General features: G+C 32.3%; 1 protein-coding gene across 3 annotated transcripts in view; it reads right to left on the bottom strand.

Annotated features, from left to right (window-relative positions):
• Positions 1–21084, bottom strand: part of LOC123700220 (unconventional myosin-XVIIIa) — a 162767-nt gene that overhangs the window by 24297 nt on the left and 117386 nt on the right. For all 3 annotated transcript variants that reach the window (XM_045647369.1, XM_045647371.1, XM_045647370.1), the window contains 3 exons: positions 12932–13080; positions 11826–11949; positions 3533–3622 (listed from right to left, as the gene is read on the bottom strand). In XM_045647369.1, coding sequence (XP_045503325.1) covers positions 3533–3622; positions 11826–11949; positions 12932–13080 — 363 coding nt within the window. The remainder of the gene's footprint in view (positions 1–3532; positions 3623–11825; positions 11950–12931; positions 13081–21084) is intronic.

Raw genomic sequence — 21084 nt, 5'->3', positions numbered from 1 at the left:
CAGAATTGGATAATTATGTCGAAAACATTGTGGTAATCCTGAATTTAACTTAAATTAATTTATTTTTATGTTGTAGAATTACAGTACAAGTACGTAAAAATGTCTTAGTCGTTGAACTTTCATCATCCTATTGAAGGATTAACAGTCTTTAAGACTCGGTATCTTTATTGAACAATCGACATTAATCAATAAAATATATTGGTCGAAATGGGTTACTGGATAAATTAATAAAATTTGAGATAGAGCCTCACAAAGGTAACTTTGTCAGTGCTCATGGGCGGTGGTGTCACTTCATTAGGTGATCCACCTGCTCAGTTACCTGCTCTTACATAAAAAAAAAAAAAAAAATAGAAAACCAGCACCCCCTTATATCCACGCGAACAGAAAGTTTGCGGTCAAAGAACGAAAATATTATTATTTAGTGTTTTTAAATGAAGCTGTAAGTTCTGTCCCAGTTTCATTGCGTTTGAAGAGCGATTTTTATTAATGGTTTCTGTCTGTGCAAAAATTTTGCGCGAGATTATTTTGTTATTGAATCTGAATGTTTCTGTCATGAGATAAACTTTTCAGGAATTTTTATAATAATTATTAAAGAAAATGTTTATTCTTTGAAAACATTATCAGTTCACCTTTCTTGATAAAAATAGAAGAGTATATTTGGAAATCCAGTCAGATTAATTAAGACTACGCAAATAACATAGACCGTACATTTTCCAAAATAATAGAAGTTATGATGATTTCAATTGATATTATTTTGACCAAAAAATTTGCCTTTCGAATTATTTTTATACGCAAATTCAGCTTTAATCCTCAGTGGCTATAAAAACGAATATTCTAGGATTAGTGACTCACATACCACTAAAACTTCATTCAGAATTTTTACGCGAATATTGCAGATCCACTTTTAAACTCTCGGTCAAGGTAGCGCTCGACAATTTTTGTGAGTGTCGTAGGCGGGTATTACATCTGACAAAGCTAGATAATCATGTGTTATACAATTTTAACAAATGTACTCAATACAATAGCTATTTTCATCAAATGTTAAGTATTTGAAAGAGCAATACGATCTATAATGTGTACTGAGCACCGTTATAGTGTTATCTTTGGCGACATGCATTTCATTTGGAATTAATCGTTTAGAATGGAATAGAAACCTACCAACGTTTCAATTATAACGCTTAAAACAAGTTCTACACATCAAAGGCAAGGTAATCGGATAAAAATACTCACATGCATTTATAGAGCCTACTAGTTCAAGTTAACGGCAATTAAATAAAAACAAACAGTCGACCACATTGACAAGCGAAGACGCATTGATGTAAAACTACAAATCCCTAGGACCAAGGCGATCTAGGTATTGAGTCGCGACTTGCGACTAACGGTACAATCGCCTTAAACGTGTGAAAAATTTCAATGCTAACGTTTATTGAACTTATAAGTACATTTTTCATTTGAGATGCTGCTTGCATAATTTGGTTGGTTCAGAATTTTGTCATGCATACCTTGTAGTCTAAGAGCTCGTAACAATTATTATTGTTTGGCAAAAAAAATAACTGGCAAGGCAACGTGAAAAAAACACGACAAGAAGCATTTATCACCCTGTCACTGAATAATTTTAACAAAAATATTATATTGAAATTGGGATTCATTTATTCTTAAAGATTGGTTGCCAACACTCATAAGCTCATAAAGCTCAAATATTCATCAGATCGTATATTGTGCTATAGGTTCCTTTAAAGAAATTGTTTTATCTAGATCTCTTGATTATAAAATGTATTAAAATCCTTTGCTATTATTATAGAGATCCAATCTATCAAATGCTATAAATGGTTCAAGAATAAATTATAAGTAATCTTTTTTATTAGCTTCAAACAATATCGACGCTATGAATTTATCTCGACGATGTTATTACTTAACAATTACTTCTCATAATTATCAATTTTATTAAGAAGGAAAGTTTTTCTTTTGCAATCTATAAGAACTTTCTATAATAATGCCATGGAAACGTATTTCGTACGTGACTGTTCGTAATAAATGGTACGTTCCTCACCGCTGAACATCGTTGACGATAATCAAAACCTATTGTTTCCATTACTACAATCAATACATTAGATTTATACGCCAACTTGCGGCTTATACTAACCATTTATTAAATTTAGTTTGATTTATTACAATCCAGAAGAAAATTGATGGAATAAGACTGATAGGCTTTGAATTAAACGATTAATTTAACAGGTAAATAAAGATAATTTTAATGATAAAATTGAAGAATAATTCCATCGACTGTTTTCTATCTTCTGAGAAATGTATATCAATAACAAGACAAAATTTAATATTCGATATAATAATATGAACCGTACATATGCGTTTGCGCTGCCATCTCTGCAAATGTTTTGGCAATCATTTGGTGATTATCCTCACAGCTAGATGGCGTTGGTAACAATTAAAATTCAGAATAAGTGCTTCTTTTTATTTGATTTTCAATAAAGATAAACGTTATTTATTTTAAGTAATTTGAACTTTATCGTTAGCTTAGTATGCGTTGTAAGCCTCTTTTACGTATAAAATGTTTATTGCTTCTAAATGGAATACTCGAAGTTTAAACTATGCTAATAAAATGATCATAAAAGTATGTAGACTAGCTACTTGGTGAATACATACAAATGGTATGTTTTAATTTAAATGAATGATCGTGATTTACAAAATATTTACAATTTGTATAAATTTTCAACAGACTGAAAAAAAATCATGTTTTGCGAAAATTTTAACTCTATCTATTATAATATGTCTTAAAAATTCTAAGCTTAAAAATTTATCTATATGAATTGAATCATATAATTGAAATATCCTCTTAAACGACAAAATATATAATAATCAAAACCGTTTTATCCCACACAGTACCACGCGCAAAAACTAGTCACAGAGCCAAACTTGTTTCGAGATGTAAAAAATCAGTCTGTCTGTCAATAACACCTGTATTGCTACTTAGTATTTTTATTATGTGTGTTATGGTGCGTGTCATTGACCCCGGCCAAGGTGCGTCGGTTCGATTCCCGTGCGACGAGATGTTGTCACAATGATTCGGTTCCCATACTTTTTATGGTATTTAAGAGAGTATTAGTGAAGCTGTTGTTTGTTTACTTTGTTGTTTTAAGAGGATTTTCATATATATTTTTTATTATTTAACTGATAATCATACGAAAAGCAAATGCACTTACACAACTAGATATAGACACTATTCAAGTTACTTATGTATTTTCCTTTGTCACGAAACGATATTAATTGTTATCATTAGGTTTATATTATTCATTTTATTTCATGTATTTTTTTATCATGCCTATCTTATATATTTCAAATTTTGCCGCTTGTTTACAAATTACTCATCGATATTTAAATAAAATAAAATATATGTGTGTTCGTTTATTTCTAAGGTCAAACTCGAAGTTTATAAAACACTTATTAAAAAGTGACTTTTTTATGAGAACTCCAATTTTAAAAAAGTTTAGTTTATAAGTTTGTAAAAGCTACTTACTTTGGTTTCAAGTCGTTCATTTTCGTTCTTGTAATGGGTGCGTTCATTTTCCACCTTCTCCAATTTCGAGCGAAGTGTGTCAAGTTCCTCCTGCAATTAAAATATACAATTAGAATTAAGACATAAATTATTCTAACAAAAATAATTATCTGTTAGTTATTCTTTGATAGGTACTTATAAATTATTGAGTTGAGGAAATTTTGGAAATTAAGTGGTCAGTAATGAATATAATATAACTAAATATTTCTAAGACATTTTTAGTAAAAAATAAAGAAATATACCTGTTTTGTATATAAATAAAAAGATAGGTATTCTAAACAACATAATTAAGATAGTAAAAACATCGAATTTAATTTAAATTACGCGCAAATGTCTGAGAGATATACTTCCAAGGACATTCAAACAAATGAGATAAATTTTCCTTTCGAATTTGTTAGAAAAAAGTGCAGTTTTCGTAGTGCTAAGCTAATAAGAGAGAACATCGTATAAAATAGCCATAAATAAATTAAGAATATTATAAATTCTTTTAGAAATACGTATCACTAATTTTTTTTTACCTATAATGGAAAGTAATGCGTGGCTTAGAATGTTGTATATTGTTTATAGTAGCTTAATCTGTGATGTTGTTGAATTGTTGAGTTTAAATGAATAAAAATTCAAATGATTATCAAACTTTCACACGCAGTTAATTCATCTCTTATCTATATTTACTAGAATCCATATTAATTGAATACACTGCATTGAAAACCCGTTCCGCAACGCACCGGAATTAAGTGCTTTGCGACGCACCAACAGTGCATTTATTACGAGATATATCGTTATGCAATTATAGCAGCTATTGCATAGATCATAAAACATATATTAATGTGGCGTGTAATGGAGAAAGGCGTAAAATAGTTGTGTTGAGGAAAAGTACTTTATGTGTGCATTCATGTGGCAGATTATCGCGACAGGAAATATGCAACATTGTTAAGACGGATTGCATTGATGTATATCTACTTAAATGTCTAGTGAAATGCTATCTTTAAAATGCTTATAACTTTATATTTGAATATCTCCTTAAGAAGTTAAGGATAATATGTTTATTCTACGTATCTTATATGATACCAACCAAACTAATGTGTGATAGGAAAACCATACCATGATCAAAGTAAATTCCTTCAGGAAGAATTAGGTAAGTAAGATTTACACTTTTATATACAATATACATACATTATGCTTTATAGAAGCTGAGTAGAAAATCTGATGACTCGTAGGGATACTACTTAACATTTCAAAGTTAAATTACAGCTTATAAATCCCCACACGTGTTATTAATTAGAAATCGCTTGAACAGGACTTCGAATACTTAACAACCCACCACGAGAGTTCATTGCTTGTCCAATCAATAACACTATCTTATTACTTTATTACATGAAGATATTAACAACAAACATAATATTAATTCAATCAAGTACCATTCAACCCAGGAAGACGCTAGTATAAGCGTATAAAGTCATTATTACTAGCGGTATAAAACCACAGAACGTCCCTTACATAACTCAATGTAAACCAGACGTAGGAGGATTGTAAATACAGGAACAGTTAGTATTCTACAATGTACTGGACACTGAGTGCGGTTATAATTCAAGTGATTTTCACTTCCCGGATAAGAAAGCTTAGACGAACGACCTAATTATTCATTCGTACGTCTGCACAAAATTGTCAATACTTCTTCATTATTGACAGCATTTATTTAATGAGAGCATTAAATAAATGCTAAAAGCTCTAAGCGCATATAGAGATATGCGCTTAGAGCTTAACATGTAGACACACCACTAATCACAAGACGCAGTAAAAAAAAATTAAAGGCGTTATTGGTCTTCCAAAGCAGGACATTTGGAAAAAAATGAAATCATTTATGACTTCAAATGATCAACACTACTTTCCTTGCAAATTGCAAGTAGTAGAACAAACCTTCCTATATACGCTCTCAAACCCTTAATTTAAGACTACCAATTATCTATTCGTGACTAGTATAAAGTAGATGTACGGAGGCATTCGATAATTGAGCAGTTACCTCCATAAGGTAATAACAGTTATTGTCATACAAACCGCATCTAGTTAGAAACGAACGAATATGAACAACATAACTTTGTGTTCAATCAACTTGTTTCGCTCTATTTCGCTGATCGTTTCACTCATTTACATTATAACTGACGAGTGCACAATAGATCGTGTCATCGTCATTCTCGTAACTGCCTTATATGGTAATAGTCATAGCTCTAATAGTGATGAACGGGAGCATTTGTGATGTATTAGGAAAAATGTATTAGGTCATAATTCACAATGGTTTATTTCATCGTGCGGTCTCGATGGCTATTCGATTTTGACACAACCCGTATCGTATAGGAGGTAGCAACGTTGACAAGTGAGCATTTTAGTATAGTTGGTTCTTTGATATGCTGTTCCTCTTGCTATTTCGGTTAGAGTCCGGGCTGTCTGGCTGGTCGCAGTGGTTGCGTTTATTAGTGCGCATCTTATCTGCACAGGAAAATATCCTTAATTTAAAGTCATTTTTTAACGCGTAATTTTTAATTTTTTGCCTTTAGCTAGATCCATTAGACATACATTTTTTATTGCAAGACGTTTTTTTCGTTGTTAAATAGGTGCCAGACGCAATTTTTATTTCAAAATAATTCAAATGTCATCGAAGTAAGTGAAATTCCATCAACATGAGTCCCAGTGAAGGATAAGTAATCACTGTGTTACTTATACTATATAATAATATTCATTTTACTATTTACAGTTTTTTTGCAACAATCTACCATATCGCCTCCTTTTTCCCAACGAACCTCAAATAGGACGTTAATGTAAACTTGATAAAAACCAAATATCATCAAGAAATTAAAGACTTTTTAACGGATTTTAAACGCGATTTATTGATTGTATTATTTTCCCAAGTCTTTAATTTCAAAATGTATAATACTCGCGTAAAATCAAACACTAGAAAATACAAATATCATCAAATTCATATTTATACCCAAAAGTGTAATAAATATGAAACCATCTATTAAAAATATTAGTTTACTAATTATTCAATATAAGTATTAAAAAAGGATAATATAATATAAATAATAAAGTTATTACTTACCTTTTAAGCAGACTCATGTTGATGTAATTTCACTTATTTCGATGACATTTTAGTTATTTTGAAAGAAAAATTGCGTATGGCACCTATTTTACAACGAAAAAAACGTCTTGCAATAAAAAAATTATATCTGATGGATCTATCTAAAGGCAAAAGATTAAAAATTACGCGTTAAAAAATGACTTTAAATTAAGTATATTTTCCTGTGCAGATAAGATGCGCAATAATAAACGCAACCACTGCGGCCAGCCAGACAGCCCGGACTCTAACCGAAATAGCAAGAGAAACAGTATATCAAAAACCCAACTATACTAAAATTACTTTTTTTTAAACGTTGCTAGCTCCCGTACTAGTACTTTAGAAAAGCTTGTATGAATACTTACGATTTATATTATTCATTGTGACAATAACCGTAGCATTGAAATTCTGCGTAAATTCTCAAAACAAACAGTTCTCTCTGGGGCTAAAATTGTACACATTTTTTCTATTTATATTAAAAGAGTGCATTAAACAAGATATAGGTAAAGAACAAAATTCTTTTCTAACAATCCCGTTTCAACATACAACCGCATTGCTTGATTAGAAGCATTACTTACGTAGTGTAATAAACTGAATACGGTATAGAGCAATAAATAAACCCTTCTTACATCAAATGCGTAACTCATTCAACGTCCATTTACAATTAACCGTATCAAACGCACCAACTGCAGACATAGGTAAACAAAAAAGGACTAGGTCTTCCAGACGAGCCTATAAAAAGGCTAGACTGAGTCGCTACGATTTACGATCCTGTCCAGATATAGAACGAAACAATAATCAAGCTGTATGTTAGTATGGGACGTCATGTCACTATGAAAATAGAGGACCGGTACGTGTATTCTATATTTTATCGTCGGCGAATAGGTTTTTTCACTCTGTCTTCAATCGTGGGAATCTATCCCGTTATTAATGTTGTGTGCTTAGTCTATGCCGCGATATGCATGTATGAATGGAAAAAGTAAGTCGTTTTATAATTAGCATGCTGTGTATCATGTTTATGGCATTATATCGTGGAAATATAAAAACAGAATCAATGAAAATCGCCTATCATACTCCAATAATGTCAAAATAAAGATAATTGCGCTTCTTTGAAAAAGGAATGTAATTTTATTCAAATCTGCAAACTACAGCAGCTAACAGCCTCAAATATCCGACCGCCACCAAACCTAATGACATCAACGCAGGAGGTCCAGTCAGAGTCAAATGACTTAGTGTTTTTGCACCAACACACAAGCCGCCACAACAAGAATATGAATAATGATTATCATAATCTAACGGCCATTCTCGATTAGCTAGCAAATTGTGCATCGCTGCACGCGGAAGTCATTTGATAACATCGTCTCGCAGGTAATATGAACGGCGGTGTTTATTAACATTCCCGCGTATGACAAGCTCTGGCTGACCCTTCGTGAGTCCTGGATTAATCGCCTGACCCGTAATGTGTATAGAAATTACTGTTTAATACGCTGATGTATGCAGAAATTACTGGCTGAGCTTAGTTACATCCCATGAGGTGGAATGAAAGCTTTTGAATGATGATAAAACCAACAAAAACTATAGTTTTCAACGGGTAATACTAAATTCTGTTTTTTATTAAAATTCTTTTAAGGTGAGAGTATTCCGTGTACAGGAATGTCTCCCATGAAATTTTGGTTCCACTTGGTCGAGAAGTATCCTTTTTTGTTCCATATTTTTTGCCACCCACAATGACTTATTCATTTTATCGTGACACTAGACTTCCTGCTTTCTTCTAACAGATAAATAATGTATATTGTGACGATAAAATCTCTGTTGACTGATATGTAATTACTGGCGGCTGCGTGAAGACAAAAAATATAATACAAAACCGATGATATAAGTGCCCCTGGAGATAAGATGGGATAACGTACTATAAAAAAGATAATAGTTTATATCTTGGGAGTTCTAGAGATGAAAGAAATTATTATTCTATGAAAGTTTACGCAAGGAAATTATAATACAAATATATATATATAAATGGTTTAGAAAATTAGTGAGTCGAGACCGTGAATTTAAATTATTCTATACTTATTTATCACATGGCCATTAACATTTTATGCACGACATTTCTGCTATTACCTTATTTACATAAATTAGACTTTTAAAAACTTCTGAATATTCATAAATCCATATATCACTGTAAATAGATCGATGAATCTTGATATGTTTACTAAGTGCTTGATTTCACTAATTATAATTATAATTTTATATCTCTAGAGACATTGACCATATAGATGAATTTAGTGAAAACTTACTCTATATATTATTAAAATAATACAAAAATACACTTCTAAATAAGTTTTAAAATAAAATGATATACCTATTGAAGCAAATCGACTAATAGGATGAATACTTACATAGGTATTATATTAAATTGTCAATAACTGCTAGTGCTAGATAGCATTTCTCAGTAAATAATTCATAATAGTTTTACTGTGCACGTTTGATAAATAATAAAATCGATATAAATTTTTATAGCAAATCGATATAAGTCAGCGGTGTTATTGATAATATATTTTATTGAGTTACTTAAATATATCGCAAATGTAAAATTTATATTAAGATTTAAGTAATCAATGCTTCGATTTCATGTTATTCTATAATTGAATTTTCTAATGGAATTTTGATTTATTGAGAAGTTGCTTTTACTGTTTTAGCACTATTGGTATTAATAATGTGTAGGAGAATAAAAATAAAATGATTTCTTTGCAAAATCAATTATAAATGTTCAATGAAAGATGTTTTTGTACCATCATATTCATAAAGTTGCTCGATGTTTTTTGTAAATGTAATTAAAGTATTCTACTCAACCAATTACCATAAATTTTGTTAGTGATAAAATTGGTCGATAAAATTAATATATGAAGAAATATAGTTCTAGGGAATTGTTATTTATTATATTTTTTGGAAGCATTCACTAAACTAAAGCAATTATGAACTGAATATTTTGTCAAGAGGCAAACTTCAAATTTTATTTTACACAGCCGAACGTTCGAATGTATCTATCTACCAACGAATACGTATCCTATTCATTTAACTAAACAATAGTCATATCCTATTTGACCATTACATATATCTAGAGCAAGAAATTACACGATTACGCCCACAAGAGTCACTTATTATTGAGTCGATAGGCTGGGTCACTGACTCTAATCTGTGAGGAAGCACTTACACGCTAATATAAGTCAACTAGTTGATAACCTCTTGAGGTGGACGGTTTTTAATAGCTTTTGAATGGATACAGTTACGAAATTTAATATCTTTATTTGTTGGTATTGGTAATATGTCTTATCTTCGTGGTTGTCGAAAACCTTTTAAAATTTATAAAACCTAATATAACTTAATCAAACTTTAGTGGAATGCAGAAATACGTATTCAGTATTTTGGGAATTTGTGTACATCTTAAACTTTCTATGTTCAGCTTTAATCACAGTTTAAATGTAGTATGTAATTAATGAATGCGAAATTTTAATTCAGCTTTAATATTAATAGTTTTATCAAAAACGTCAACTAAATACGGATCGGCAAATCAAACTACATTACAATCGATTTCTCCACCTATAAGCTCTTGAGTTGCGTGTTTTCAATGTCTACATCATTAACAATAAATAAATTAATGTACCATAAACCTTTCACTGTCACAAAGAAAGTGAATTACGTGGTATAGTATACATAAATATTCATTACGGAAAAACCTTTTTTTCAATTAGGAAATGTTAGTAAATGGTTTTAATCACCCGTATGCCATTAACAAATCAACACATTGCACATATCTAATATATAAAAATCAATGCCACTTTTCGTTGTAATTCCATAACTCGAGAACGGCTGAACCGATTTCGATAATTCTTTTTTTATTATATTCCTTGAAGTACGAGGATGGTTCTTATGTAGAGAAAACGTAAACATGTACCACGGGCGAAGCCGGGGCGGACCGCTAGTTATAGATAAAATACATTCTTTCGACATGAGGTTATTTAGTATCAACTGTTACTGATAGATGAGTGAAGCAATAAAGTGTTTGTGTTCTTTGCATTTTACAATTTAAGGGGTTAGAGTTGAGTGATTAGATAGTAATATGTGTCATTCAACATTTATTGATCATCCACTTTATAAATTTGGGCTACTAAATACACTAACCTCTGCTAAGAAGAAGCCGTACACATTACCAATATATTAGTTGATATATCTAGATATTAGTTGCTTTCCCTAGATTCCCTATGCTTAAGTTATCGTCGCGGTTTTGGCTTGTGCGCCTCAATTAGTTACGTGTTAGACAAAGAGCTATGCAGTTAGACGTTTACTCCATGGAAATGTTAATACTATAGTAATGGTAATATCCAGGAGATTTTAATGCTGTGGAGACGGTAATATACTGGAGATGTTAATACTATCGAGATGATAATATCCTGGAGCTGTTAATACTATCGAGATGGTAATATCCCGAGCGCCGAGATGAATGTCAAAACGCCAAGGAATAGAATACGCTATCGATAGAAATTGACATAAGCGTACGATGTTTTGCCTAAGGATTCGGTCACCCTACCAACGACAATGATGACCACGAACAAAATTTTCATCCAGTCGCAATAAAATAAAATTGTGCAAAACACAATTAAAATGACATTTAAGAATTTCCTGTCGTATTGGTGTTTGGAAACATTATTTTTGAGATCAATGGATAAACAAACAGGTTTTTCATAGAAACGGTGGCTCTTAGAAAAAAATGTATTTAACATTTTTTATAGATAATTACATGATCTACAATTTTGGTTCAGGTGATTGTATGATAAACTTATCGTCTCAGCGAAAATCGCAAAAAAACCCTAATTTTTTTATTAATTGACCTCGAATTTTTTTATTTCCGAGTACTAGAATGACGGGAGATTTAAATATTGATTTTGAACAAATTTCGGCAAGATTGGAATTTTGGTCGTGGTCGCCGTAGTCGTTGGTAGTGTGACCGAACCATTACCAAATTGTCATGAGCTTATGTCAATAATAAGCGTTAGCAGTTTCTATTCCATGGCGTTACGTACGTTTGTCTTAAGGCCCCGGAGTTGTTAATACTATCGAAATGTAATATCCTGGAGCTGAATGTAATACCTGCGCCTGCTTCAACCGATGCTCAGTGCGGTGCACCGCCAGCAGCGGCGTGACGCGCACGAGCAGCCGCCACCACGGCCAGTCGCGCACCGCCAGGAACGCGCGCACGTTGCGTTGGACGCATCTACGAGTAAATACATGTATTGAAATCAAAAAGTTATTTATTGTACACCATAGAGACAAGTACAAATAAGAATCGATAATGTATCAATAAAAGAGCACAAAAGGCAGTCTTCGCTATAACAGCTATCGTGTGTTTTGAAAAAAAAAACTTTTTGAATTAATAACGCAAAACATTGAATGTTGACCTGCTATATGACACTATAGGTCAAGTCAATTAGTTGAAATAAACATTATACAATGATATTTGATTATTATATCTATATCTCGTATGAAAAAGCAGTAAACAAACGCTTTCAGTTGAGTGCAGCTTACTAGCTTGTTGTACTCAATAGCCTCGTACAAAAAGATCACATACGACGAAGTTAATTTAATTGAACAGTCTGAAGCCCAAGTACTTACGTTCGATAAAGAACATAAAAAGCTTAAAATAAGTACCCTACAAAAGTGCAGTAAAAATGTAAATGAAGAAGATCGCTTTATTGATCTTCGGAGGTGGTCTGATAGGTACTATAAAATACAAACGATCAAATCACATCGAGATAGAATGGGGCATGTTGCTCTATATGATATAATTTGTTATTATCTAATAATTTAAATGAATCGAAAACCGATAAAAGAAAGTCAAGTCAAAAGAAAACTTTTGCAACGGTCTTGTTTACAACTTCTAAAATCTAAAAGCGAATTTCTTTCCAAACGCAAAATTACTAGATGTATTTTTACAATTGACAAAGACACAAATGCTTTGTAACAATAGGTACATATTTCCTGAAATTCTTCTGAATAGCGAAAGTAAAAGAAGAAGAAAATAAGATTTAATTATACCAAACAGCGTCATCCGTCTACTTCCCCGTAAACGACCACCAAGGACTATTCAACAAAGCCAATCGTTGTTGAATAGTCCTCGTAGTTCAAATTAACTATTCAAGGAATCACTATACAGGAACAACACCTCTCCACAAGGCCTAAAATGTATACTATCTTACCTAGCAGCCGTGTGTTGCGTGCGCAGCTTCTGGGCTCTTCGCCGCGCGAGCAGACCACGCGCGCGCGCCTGCAGCCGCACGAGCACGCGAGCGAGCGCAGCGTCACGTCGCGCGTCCAGCTCGCCCACCACGCCGCCGCGGAACATGATCTGTGACAATGGAGATAAATATTGATTAATTTATTTTGTTTATAAATATACCTTTAAAAAATAGAGATTGTTGCCTGTACATGAGAGATGTACGAGAAAATATATTACAGGGGGCATTTGATATTAGTAAACAAAATGTAATTAATTATGTTCTATAAATTTATAAAGAATAGAAAAATTATGTTCTGCAAAAACCGACACCGATGTTCCCAGGGGGAAGTACTATTCGAGATTTTACAAAGCGACCAAATGATTAAAAATTCCTATAGAGCACAGAAAAATTTATGTCATGCGGTTGAAAATCCACGGAGTGCTCGAGAAGCAAAACGAAAACAAAAATTTAATGGTCCATCTTTTTTCGAAATCGAAATTAAATCTCATTATAAAGAGTAACTTGTATAGAAATGTATAAAACAAGACCTGTAATAAAACCTCTCAGTGTAATGATTTTATCGTGTTTAATCATTGTTCGTCCTTGAACCAATTAAAGGTTGCATCATAAAAAGATAATCAATTGATTTGACTGCAATTGCAAGCGACGAACACTGCGATCTGTGGCTGTGACGTCATATATTTTTATTTCTCGTGAAACAGCGCGTTCACTTTCACCGAAACTAACGTTACAGTTATAATTCAGTGAACGTTGTAGCATTCGACTGATAATCGACATTTTTATATTTTCAGACGACTGACGAGCATGTATTTAGTTCCGCTCTTCAATTTTGTTAAGATTTTGTTTATTTAATATTTGGTTAGTAATGAATCCTAATAATGTAACTTAATTATGATAGGCAACGAATCAGAACAATTTAAAGGAGCCTAATGGAGCAATATCAACAAGAGAGAAAAATATAAACATCTTTAGAAGCAACAATTTAAGCAAATACATAAAATAATTGCATACAATGCATCTCACTGTAAGGTGGGTCGCCGTTAACATACCACCAGTTTACGAGGTATTTCCTCAACTTTTACTATGTAGTGGTCATGTAACAATCATTAACTGTGACCCACTCCGGTTACATTTGACAACTATTGTCGCCTCGTTTAGTTCGACCCACTTAATGCTTATACAGACATACAGTAGTCGCAATCGGAAATTGTGATTTATGCTATTTTGAGTGGCATACATTAATACGAAAATTATGTTCTAGAATAAAATAACAGTAGCTGATAAATATCAACTTATGATTTTCGATTTATGATTTAGTTATCCCCTTATGAGTGTCTATGGGAAATTGGGAAGTACATTTCAACGGAGTTAATTCATTAAATCATCGAACTATACATCGATTGGAGAGGTAGAACTGTCGGATATGTTTACGAACTATTACTGTTAATAATAACTTATATGCATTATCATCCATACCATTATCATCTTACAATGTAACTAACGTTTTGTATTCCGAATACAGGTTTGGCACAATAGTATGAAAACATACTATCAATACTGTATCAACCAGTTTATTAGAGCCTATTTTTAAACACATAACACTGGTTATGCTTCATGTGTTTGCGTGCTGTTTGCACTAACGGCATCAGCCACTACAAGTTGTAAATCGAGATAAATATCGCGCCAGATCTCCGCTCTATAATAGTAATAACTTAGACAAATAATACGTTATACCGTTGCTAGATAATTGCCTTGTTATGAGAATTACTTCATGAAATTGAATTATAATAAATATTGTCTTTAACGGGGACGCGCTTGAGCAAATCTTAATGCCCTTAAAGTTTAGTTATAAAAGAAAGTTTATTACTATTTTAAAGCTAAGTGTACCTTTCTGCGGTTTTTCATCATACATTATTGATGATAAAAAACGCGCGTTTACAAGTAAAAATTACAATTATCGAGCGTCTCGTGACTAGTCCAACTATAAATAGAATTATTGGTTTAGAATTTAGATTAAGTTCACGACGTGAAAACACCTAGGTACAATTGCCACTCTTAGCCTACGCATAATTCAAAATTTTGTCATCAATCAATTTCATTCATGTTATGTTGATGATGAAACAATTTTCTTTTTAATATATTCTTTACTATTGCCAAACAAAACAATATGCTTTTTTTATATAGTTGGCAAATCTTCATAGCTTTGGGCGGAACTGCGGGAACGGTTACGACTCTACCGCGTGAAAACAATATGAGGCATCATATCTCTATAGTATAGCCTTTATTTATATATTTGTAGGATAAGATTGAAAACAAAAAGTATTTCCACATCGTTTTCACATAAACGTGTTTTAACTGTTAGAGTGGTTATATTCTATGTTTTATTTACGTTTTTTATCGGTACGTGTGAATACAATGCAATATTGCCATGTGATTGTTATTGCCAGTCTATTTAAAAGATAGAGAAATAAACTTCATTTTTATATTAATGTGAATAGAAAATTGATTATTTATTAATAATAGTAAATTCGATACTTTCTATAAATCAAACTTTTAAATTTCCAAATCTGTTTACTATTTTGTGTACGGTTGAGATGAAATTCGTAACGCGAAAATTGCCAGCACAAAGACATCTTATTTGTCACTGAATTAACTGATGCATTCATCCTGAATCAGAAGAAGACAGCGTAATACGAGTTTAAGATAATAATCATCAATTTACTCCTGATTAATATTGGAAGTCTAATTTGGAAGCCTAATTGTATCTTCATAAAGCAGTACGGACTACGGTATACATAATTGAACACGAACTTTTTAAATATAATAAATACTTATTATTGGGAGGCATGAAAATAGAGAAATATATTGAGAGTTTCGAATCATCGTTTTATCTAAATATGTGACTGATTTATAGGGATATAAATAAACTATTACTTCATACACGATATTTAATACTTATAAATATAAATATTTACGTTACATATATCCGTTCCGCTGACCGATTGAACTTTATCTCGGATCTGGCGCCAATTACTGGCCAATAAATGTTGTTATGAATTAGTTTAGCAACATCTATCAATTAACCAAGGGAACGTGACTTTCATTGCATTTTCTATGATTATCAGCTTCACGTTCTAACAAAACATTCTCTTATTAATACATGTCGTTATAAAGTTGAAAACGAAACGAATTTATATATTATGACCATGTCTGAATATACATGTGTAGCTGTAGATATATAATATTGAATCAAAATAAAAGTAAAAATATTGGATAGTTATGCGACAATTAAGGTAAATTCGTATATATGCAAAAATATTGCTCTTTATTGTTTTGTCCACTCTATAAAAACTCCACTATAAAGTCATCCCTATCTCAAGTTCATGTCCTTGATCTCCAGCTATCTACAGTACTATAAATACACTGTTATTAATTAGACCAGAAAAGTACCCCACTAATGTACTCAGTAAATACATAAATTACTATAACAGTGGTACAGATCGTCATGTGTTGTGATAGCAGTAATCGTGCATGCTCTACATGCTTGCCTTTAATGTTTCTTCATTTGTTTAACGTAGACAGAACATTAATTTTCATGAAAAAATACTATAAGAATTTCGCGTACACTCCTACTTTGTAATACATCTATGTATTATCGAAGCTTGAAAGAAATAATAAGCAATTCAAATTCAACGAGGACATACAAACAATTCAATACAACAGAGAATACTCCAAACAAACAATCAGCAAAACATCAAGATAACAATGTTTACATCTTAGATTATGGATTGGTCTCCGCGCGCGCGCTACGACTAGATACCGCTCCACCTAAAAACAATAGCTCCGTGAGTGCGGCAACTCAGTTCTGTAGTGTGTGTAAGGCGATTTGTAAGGACGCTAGTGTGTGTGAAGAATTGTACTGCCAGCTACATAAATTTTACCCCATAAATGGGAAATGGGCTATCTTGGAAAGAAGTTTGAAAAATATTTTTATTTCATTTTGGCCTTGCCGGGAATCGAACCCATGAACATGTGACTCAAATCCACTTGCGATGCCACTATACTATCACAAAGGTTTTTTAAAAGTAAAAAAGCGGTAATAAAAAAAATAACATATATATGAGTCAGTTAAACAAGGTTAAACAGAAATAAATTATTGTTATTATCATTTTTTTATAATATGCGTTAGTAATAGTATTGAAAAAAAAACATTATGAATAAAATAAGTTCAAATTAAAAGTGTGTTTTTGGGATATGCAGTACGGCAACACTAAATGGCGTCGTATTTTCGTAAACAACATTTTCAAAGTACAGGTGAAATATTGAATAATACGATTATTCCTGATGGTACGTAATCCCAGTGTCTTTCTTATTATTTGTTGAATTTTTTTTAAACAGTTTTATGGCACAAACAGGCATTTTACTTCAGGTTTTGTCCAAAATCTTTAGAAACTATCGGTACGCCCTCTCCACACAATGCTTGTGACACGACTGGCTCGGGTACGCCGATTTCGGCGTACTTTTAGTTGCCGCATTTTTCGAGTACGCCGGCGGTATCTAGTCGTAGCGCGCGCGGAGACCAATCCTTAATCTAAGGTTTACATATTGTGCACGCAAAAAAACCCTTAACGTACTTCTATTGACTTCAAGATTGCATTGAGATTTGCATCATGCAATTATATGCGTTATTATAGACGTGTAATCGGAAACCTTCGTTTAAATGATGTGGTATCGTTGTATCAACATGTTCTCTGATTGCGTGGAACAATAGCCGACATTCAATTGATATTAAAAACTATAAAATCTGCTAATTGTTTTCAAAATAATTACTTTTAACAAAAGATTGTTTTAGCGTTAAATTAAGCCTTTTGGGTTTTATCTTACTTTAAAATTATAATCCATACTTGTTTCTGTCATTAATAATATAACGACAATAAATTCTTTTTTAATCTGTATTTAAAAAAAATCTTGTTGGATGACCACTTGGTAATAGTTATTATACTTACTACTTATATGGATTTAATTTTTTTTTTTTTTTTATATTTACTCATTATTTTTAATTTTAAAGGATGTAGAATACACATGAAGATAATGCGTAAATTAAAACTTACAAAAAAAGCAATTTCCGACGGAGATATTCAAGGACATTTTAACCTCGGAGTGAACATACTATAATATATTATTACGTGAATATTTTTTAAAGAAAATTACCATACTTTTCCTCTATAATATTCAAAGTCCTCTTCGTAGAGCATTATTACTTGAATATATATTCATAATAATATATCCACTCTCCTTTTTTTAAACAAATCAATTTATAGTCATTTTTAATTTAGAAAACAGACAAACATGGAGTCTTCTCGAATTAGAAGACTAGAAAGTTTTAGTGTTTTTTTGCACATTTTTATCAACCGGATTTCATTTTTCAAAATATTAAAAGATGAATGAGACTTATGAGACTTATATAGCATCCTAGCACAATCCTAGTCCACAAAAATACGACAACCAAACATAATAATTAAAAATTCCAGTATTTATATTCAATTCAAAATATTTTTACCGTATTTCAATCCCCATTTAATTTAATATACCTCAAGAAAAATATATGACTCTATCACACTATATGACTCATACTTGATCTCAAAAAAACAATCCACTTAAAACAGCTGATTCAAAAATTTAATTAAAATTCAAGATGAATCCTCAGTAGAGGTTACGGTCATTGCTTCAAGAGCAAACAATTGCTTAAATACAATGGTTTTTTTACATACATACGCGCATATTCGCAAAAACAATGAACTTTAACCTGCAGTTTGTCTTAACGTTTATATAAAGCTTCTGAATTTATAATGTATGTCTTGCTTATATGAATAAATCTGATAACAAAAAATACATGTATGTATCATTATTTATTCCTGTATTTTAAATATGAGATGTAATGATAACTAAGCTTCATTCAGATATTTTATACATATTATGTGTTTCTTATTATTCACATCATTTTAGATGCTCGCTTTCGCATCGTAAAGGCAAGATTACACAGTCGAATATAATGTGATACAAAATCTAAAATCACACTATTCCTACATTCATGGTCACCTTTATCATAAACCTTCAATGAAGTTATTAGACATCTTTCAACATTATCTAATAAATGGTATCATAACAAAACGCAGCTGTATACCACGCTGTGTTCTACAACAGCTCTAATTGATACAACCTTCCAACGACACTGTCTTCAATCTGTTGCAAATTAAATGTAACATCGCATTAGAGCCGAGATGTTAATTAAATACTGTTTTACAAGAAACGGAATACTAAAGTGTAAGAGCTTGATACAAATAAACTTTCATTTGACGGGAAGGTGTGCGCTGTGCTTTCTTTAAGCTCTTATATTTATCAGGGCTTTATTTTTATTTCGATTTAAATCTATAACGATATTCGTTGATTTATATACAAATATTATGCAATAAATACTGCCAAAAATGTTACTTTTGTTTTTAAATTAATTTATGGCTTTTCATTATAGAGTTATTTTAGGCCTTTGTCTGGCCTTTCTACAAAACATTAAAAACTATAAGTTCAAGAATAACTGATAAAAATTACTCTGCGTATAACAATATTACCTAAACATTACTAAGACACTAACAGAGATTTAGATAAGCGCATGTATTTTCCTACTGATGAGACATTTGAATGCAGCAGTGTGAAACTTTCACACGTCCACTTTCTTGGACACAAACAAGTGAGCTTTACTAATCCCACTTCACCCACTCAAAGCTGAACTTATTCAGTAACACTTGTTAACTTTGTATTATATATTACACTTGTTAGGCTGGTTGCTTTTGTTTCTCTTTAAAAGGTTTTTAAATTGATTTATAACATAGGTACAAGTACGGAGATAGAAAAGAGATCATCCTACATTATTAAAATTTTCTATTTACACATAAAATTCTCGTGTGTTTACAACCTAAACTACTCTGAAACAGATTGATAGATATTCTTGATTTAATAATAGATGTTAAATTTCCACTTTAAAATATGTCATTAACAGCTTTTCTCTCTCCATGTTATATATAAGACTTTCCTGACGAAACAACGCTTTCCGAGTCAGCTAGTAACTCATATTTAGTTTACAATAAAAGCTATACCAATTATTTCTCTTCATTATTCAGTTACATAACACAATACAAGAAACACCACCAGCTCATGGTCTAGCGTAATGGGTGTCGGGGCCCATTATCGCGAGACGGCCAGCTGGGTCAGCCTGTCATTATCAGCCACCTGCAGAGCTGCGATTGCCACCATTACTCAGGGCTCACACCAACTTTATATGAATCTATTCGATTAACTTAATATGAATCTATTCGATTTATTGCTCTCGATAAATGAAGGCGCTGTCACAGAATGAATACGAAAGTCAATCGATCGAATCGTTATGTATATCAACTTTTGTTTTTCCGCTGTGTGTACGATTTAATTAATCTATGTAGGGACACACATGTACAATTCGCTGATCGAGCTTTTTGTATATGTGTGCGTCCACATTGTTTCCCCGACGCTTTTTAGATTTATTAGAATTTAAAGTCAGTAGTGCATAACGGCTAGCATAAATAACACTCATATATTGTGAAGAGCAATAAATTCATTGAAGGAAAGGCTTTATTATTTTGGGCAACCTTGGGGGAAAGGCACTACTCAACATTGGTGACCCCGACAAAGAACAACAAGAAATTATAACAATAAAATTATTTTGAAGACGAAGATTTATTGGAAGAATTTAAATTTTAACATGGCGATGTCTACATCTAACTTTTACGGCACCCTTGCGGCGGAATTGGCGAAAATCAACGTGCGCCTTTCAAACATCGAGCGCTCACGATCACGAGCGGTACACCGGCGACCCAGAACACCGTCACGCAATTTTCGAGAGTCTTCAAGGTCATCTTCGAAGCGACGTCGTCCCGGCGCACCTGACTGGTTGTGCAGCTACCACTTCAAGTACCGGCAGCGCGCTCACAAGTGCATCCCACCGTGCGCGTGGAAGAGGAGCCCCAGCCCCAGCGCAGCAGCCGCCCAGCCGGAAAACTAGCGAGGCAGGTGCAGACTAC

Source organism: Colias croceus, chromosome 19 (assembly GCF_905220415.1).
Source record: "Colias croceus chromosome 19, ilColCroc2.1".
In the NCBI taxonomy this organism is placed as follows: Eukaryota; Metazoa; Arthropoda; class Insecta; order Lepidoptera; family Pieridae; genus Colias; species Colias croceus.
This window is presented reverse-complemented; position numbering and strand designations above follow the sequence as displayed.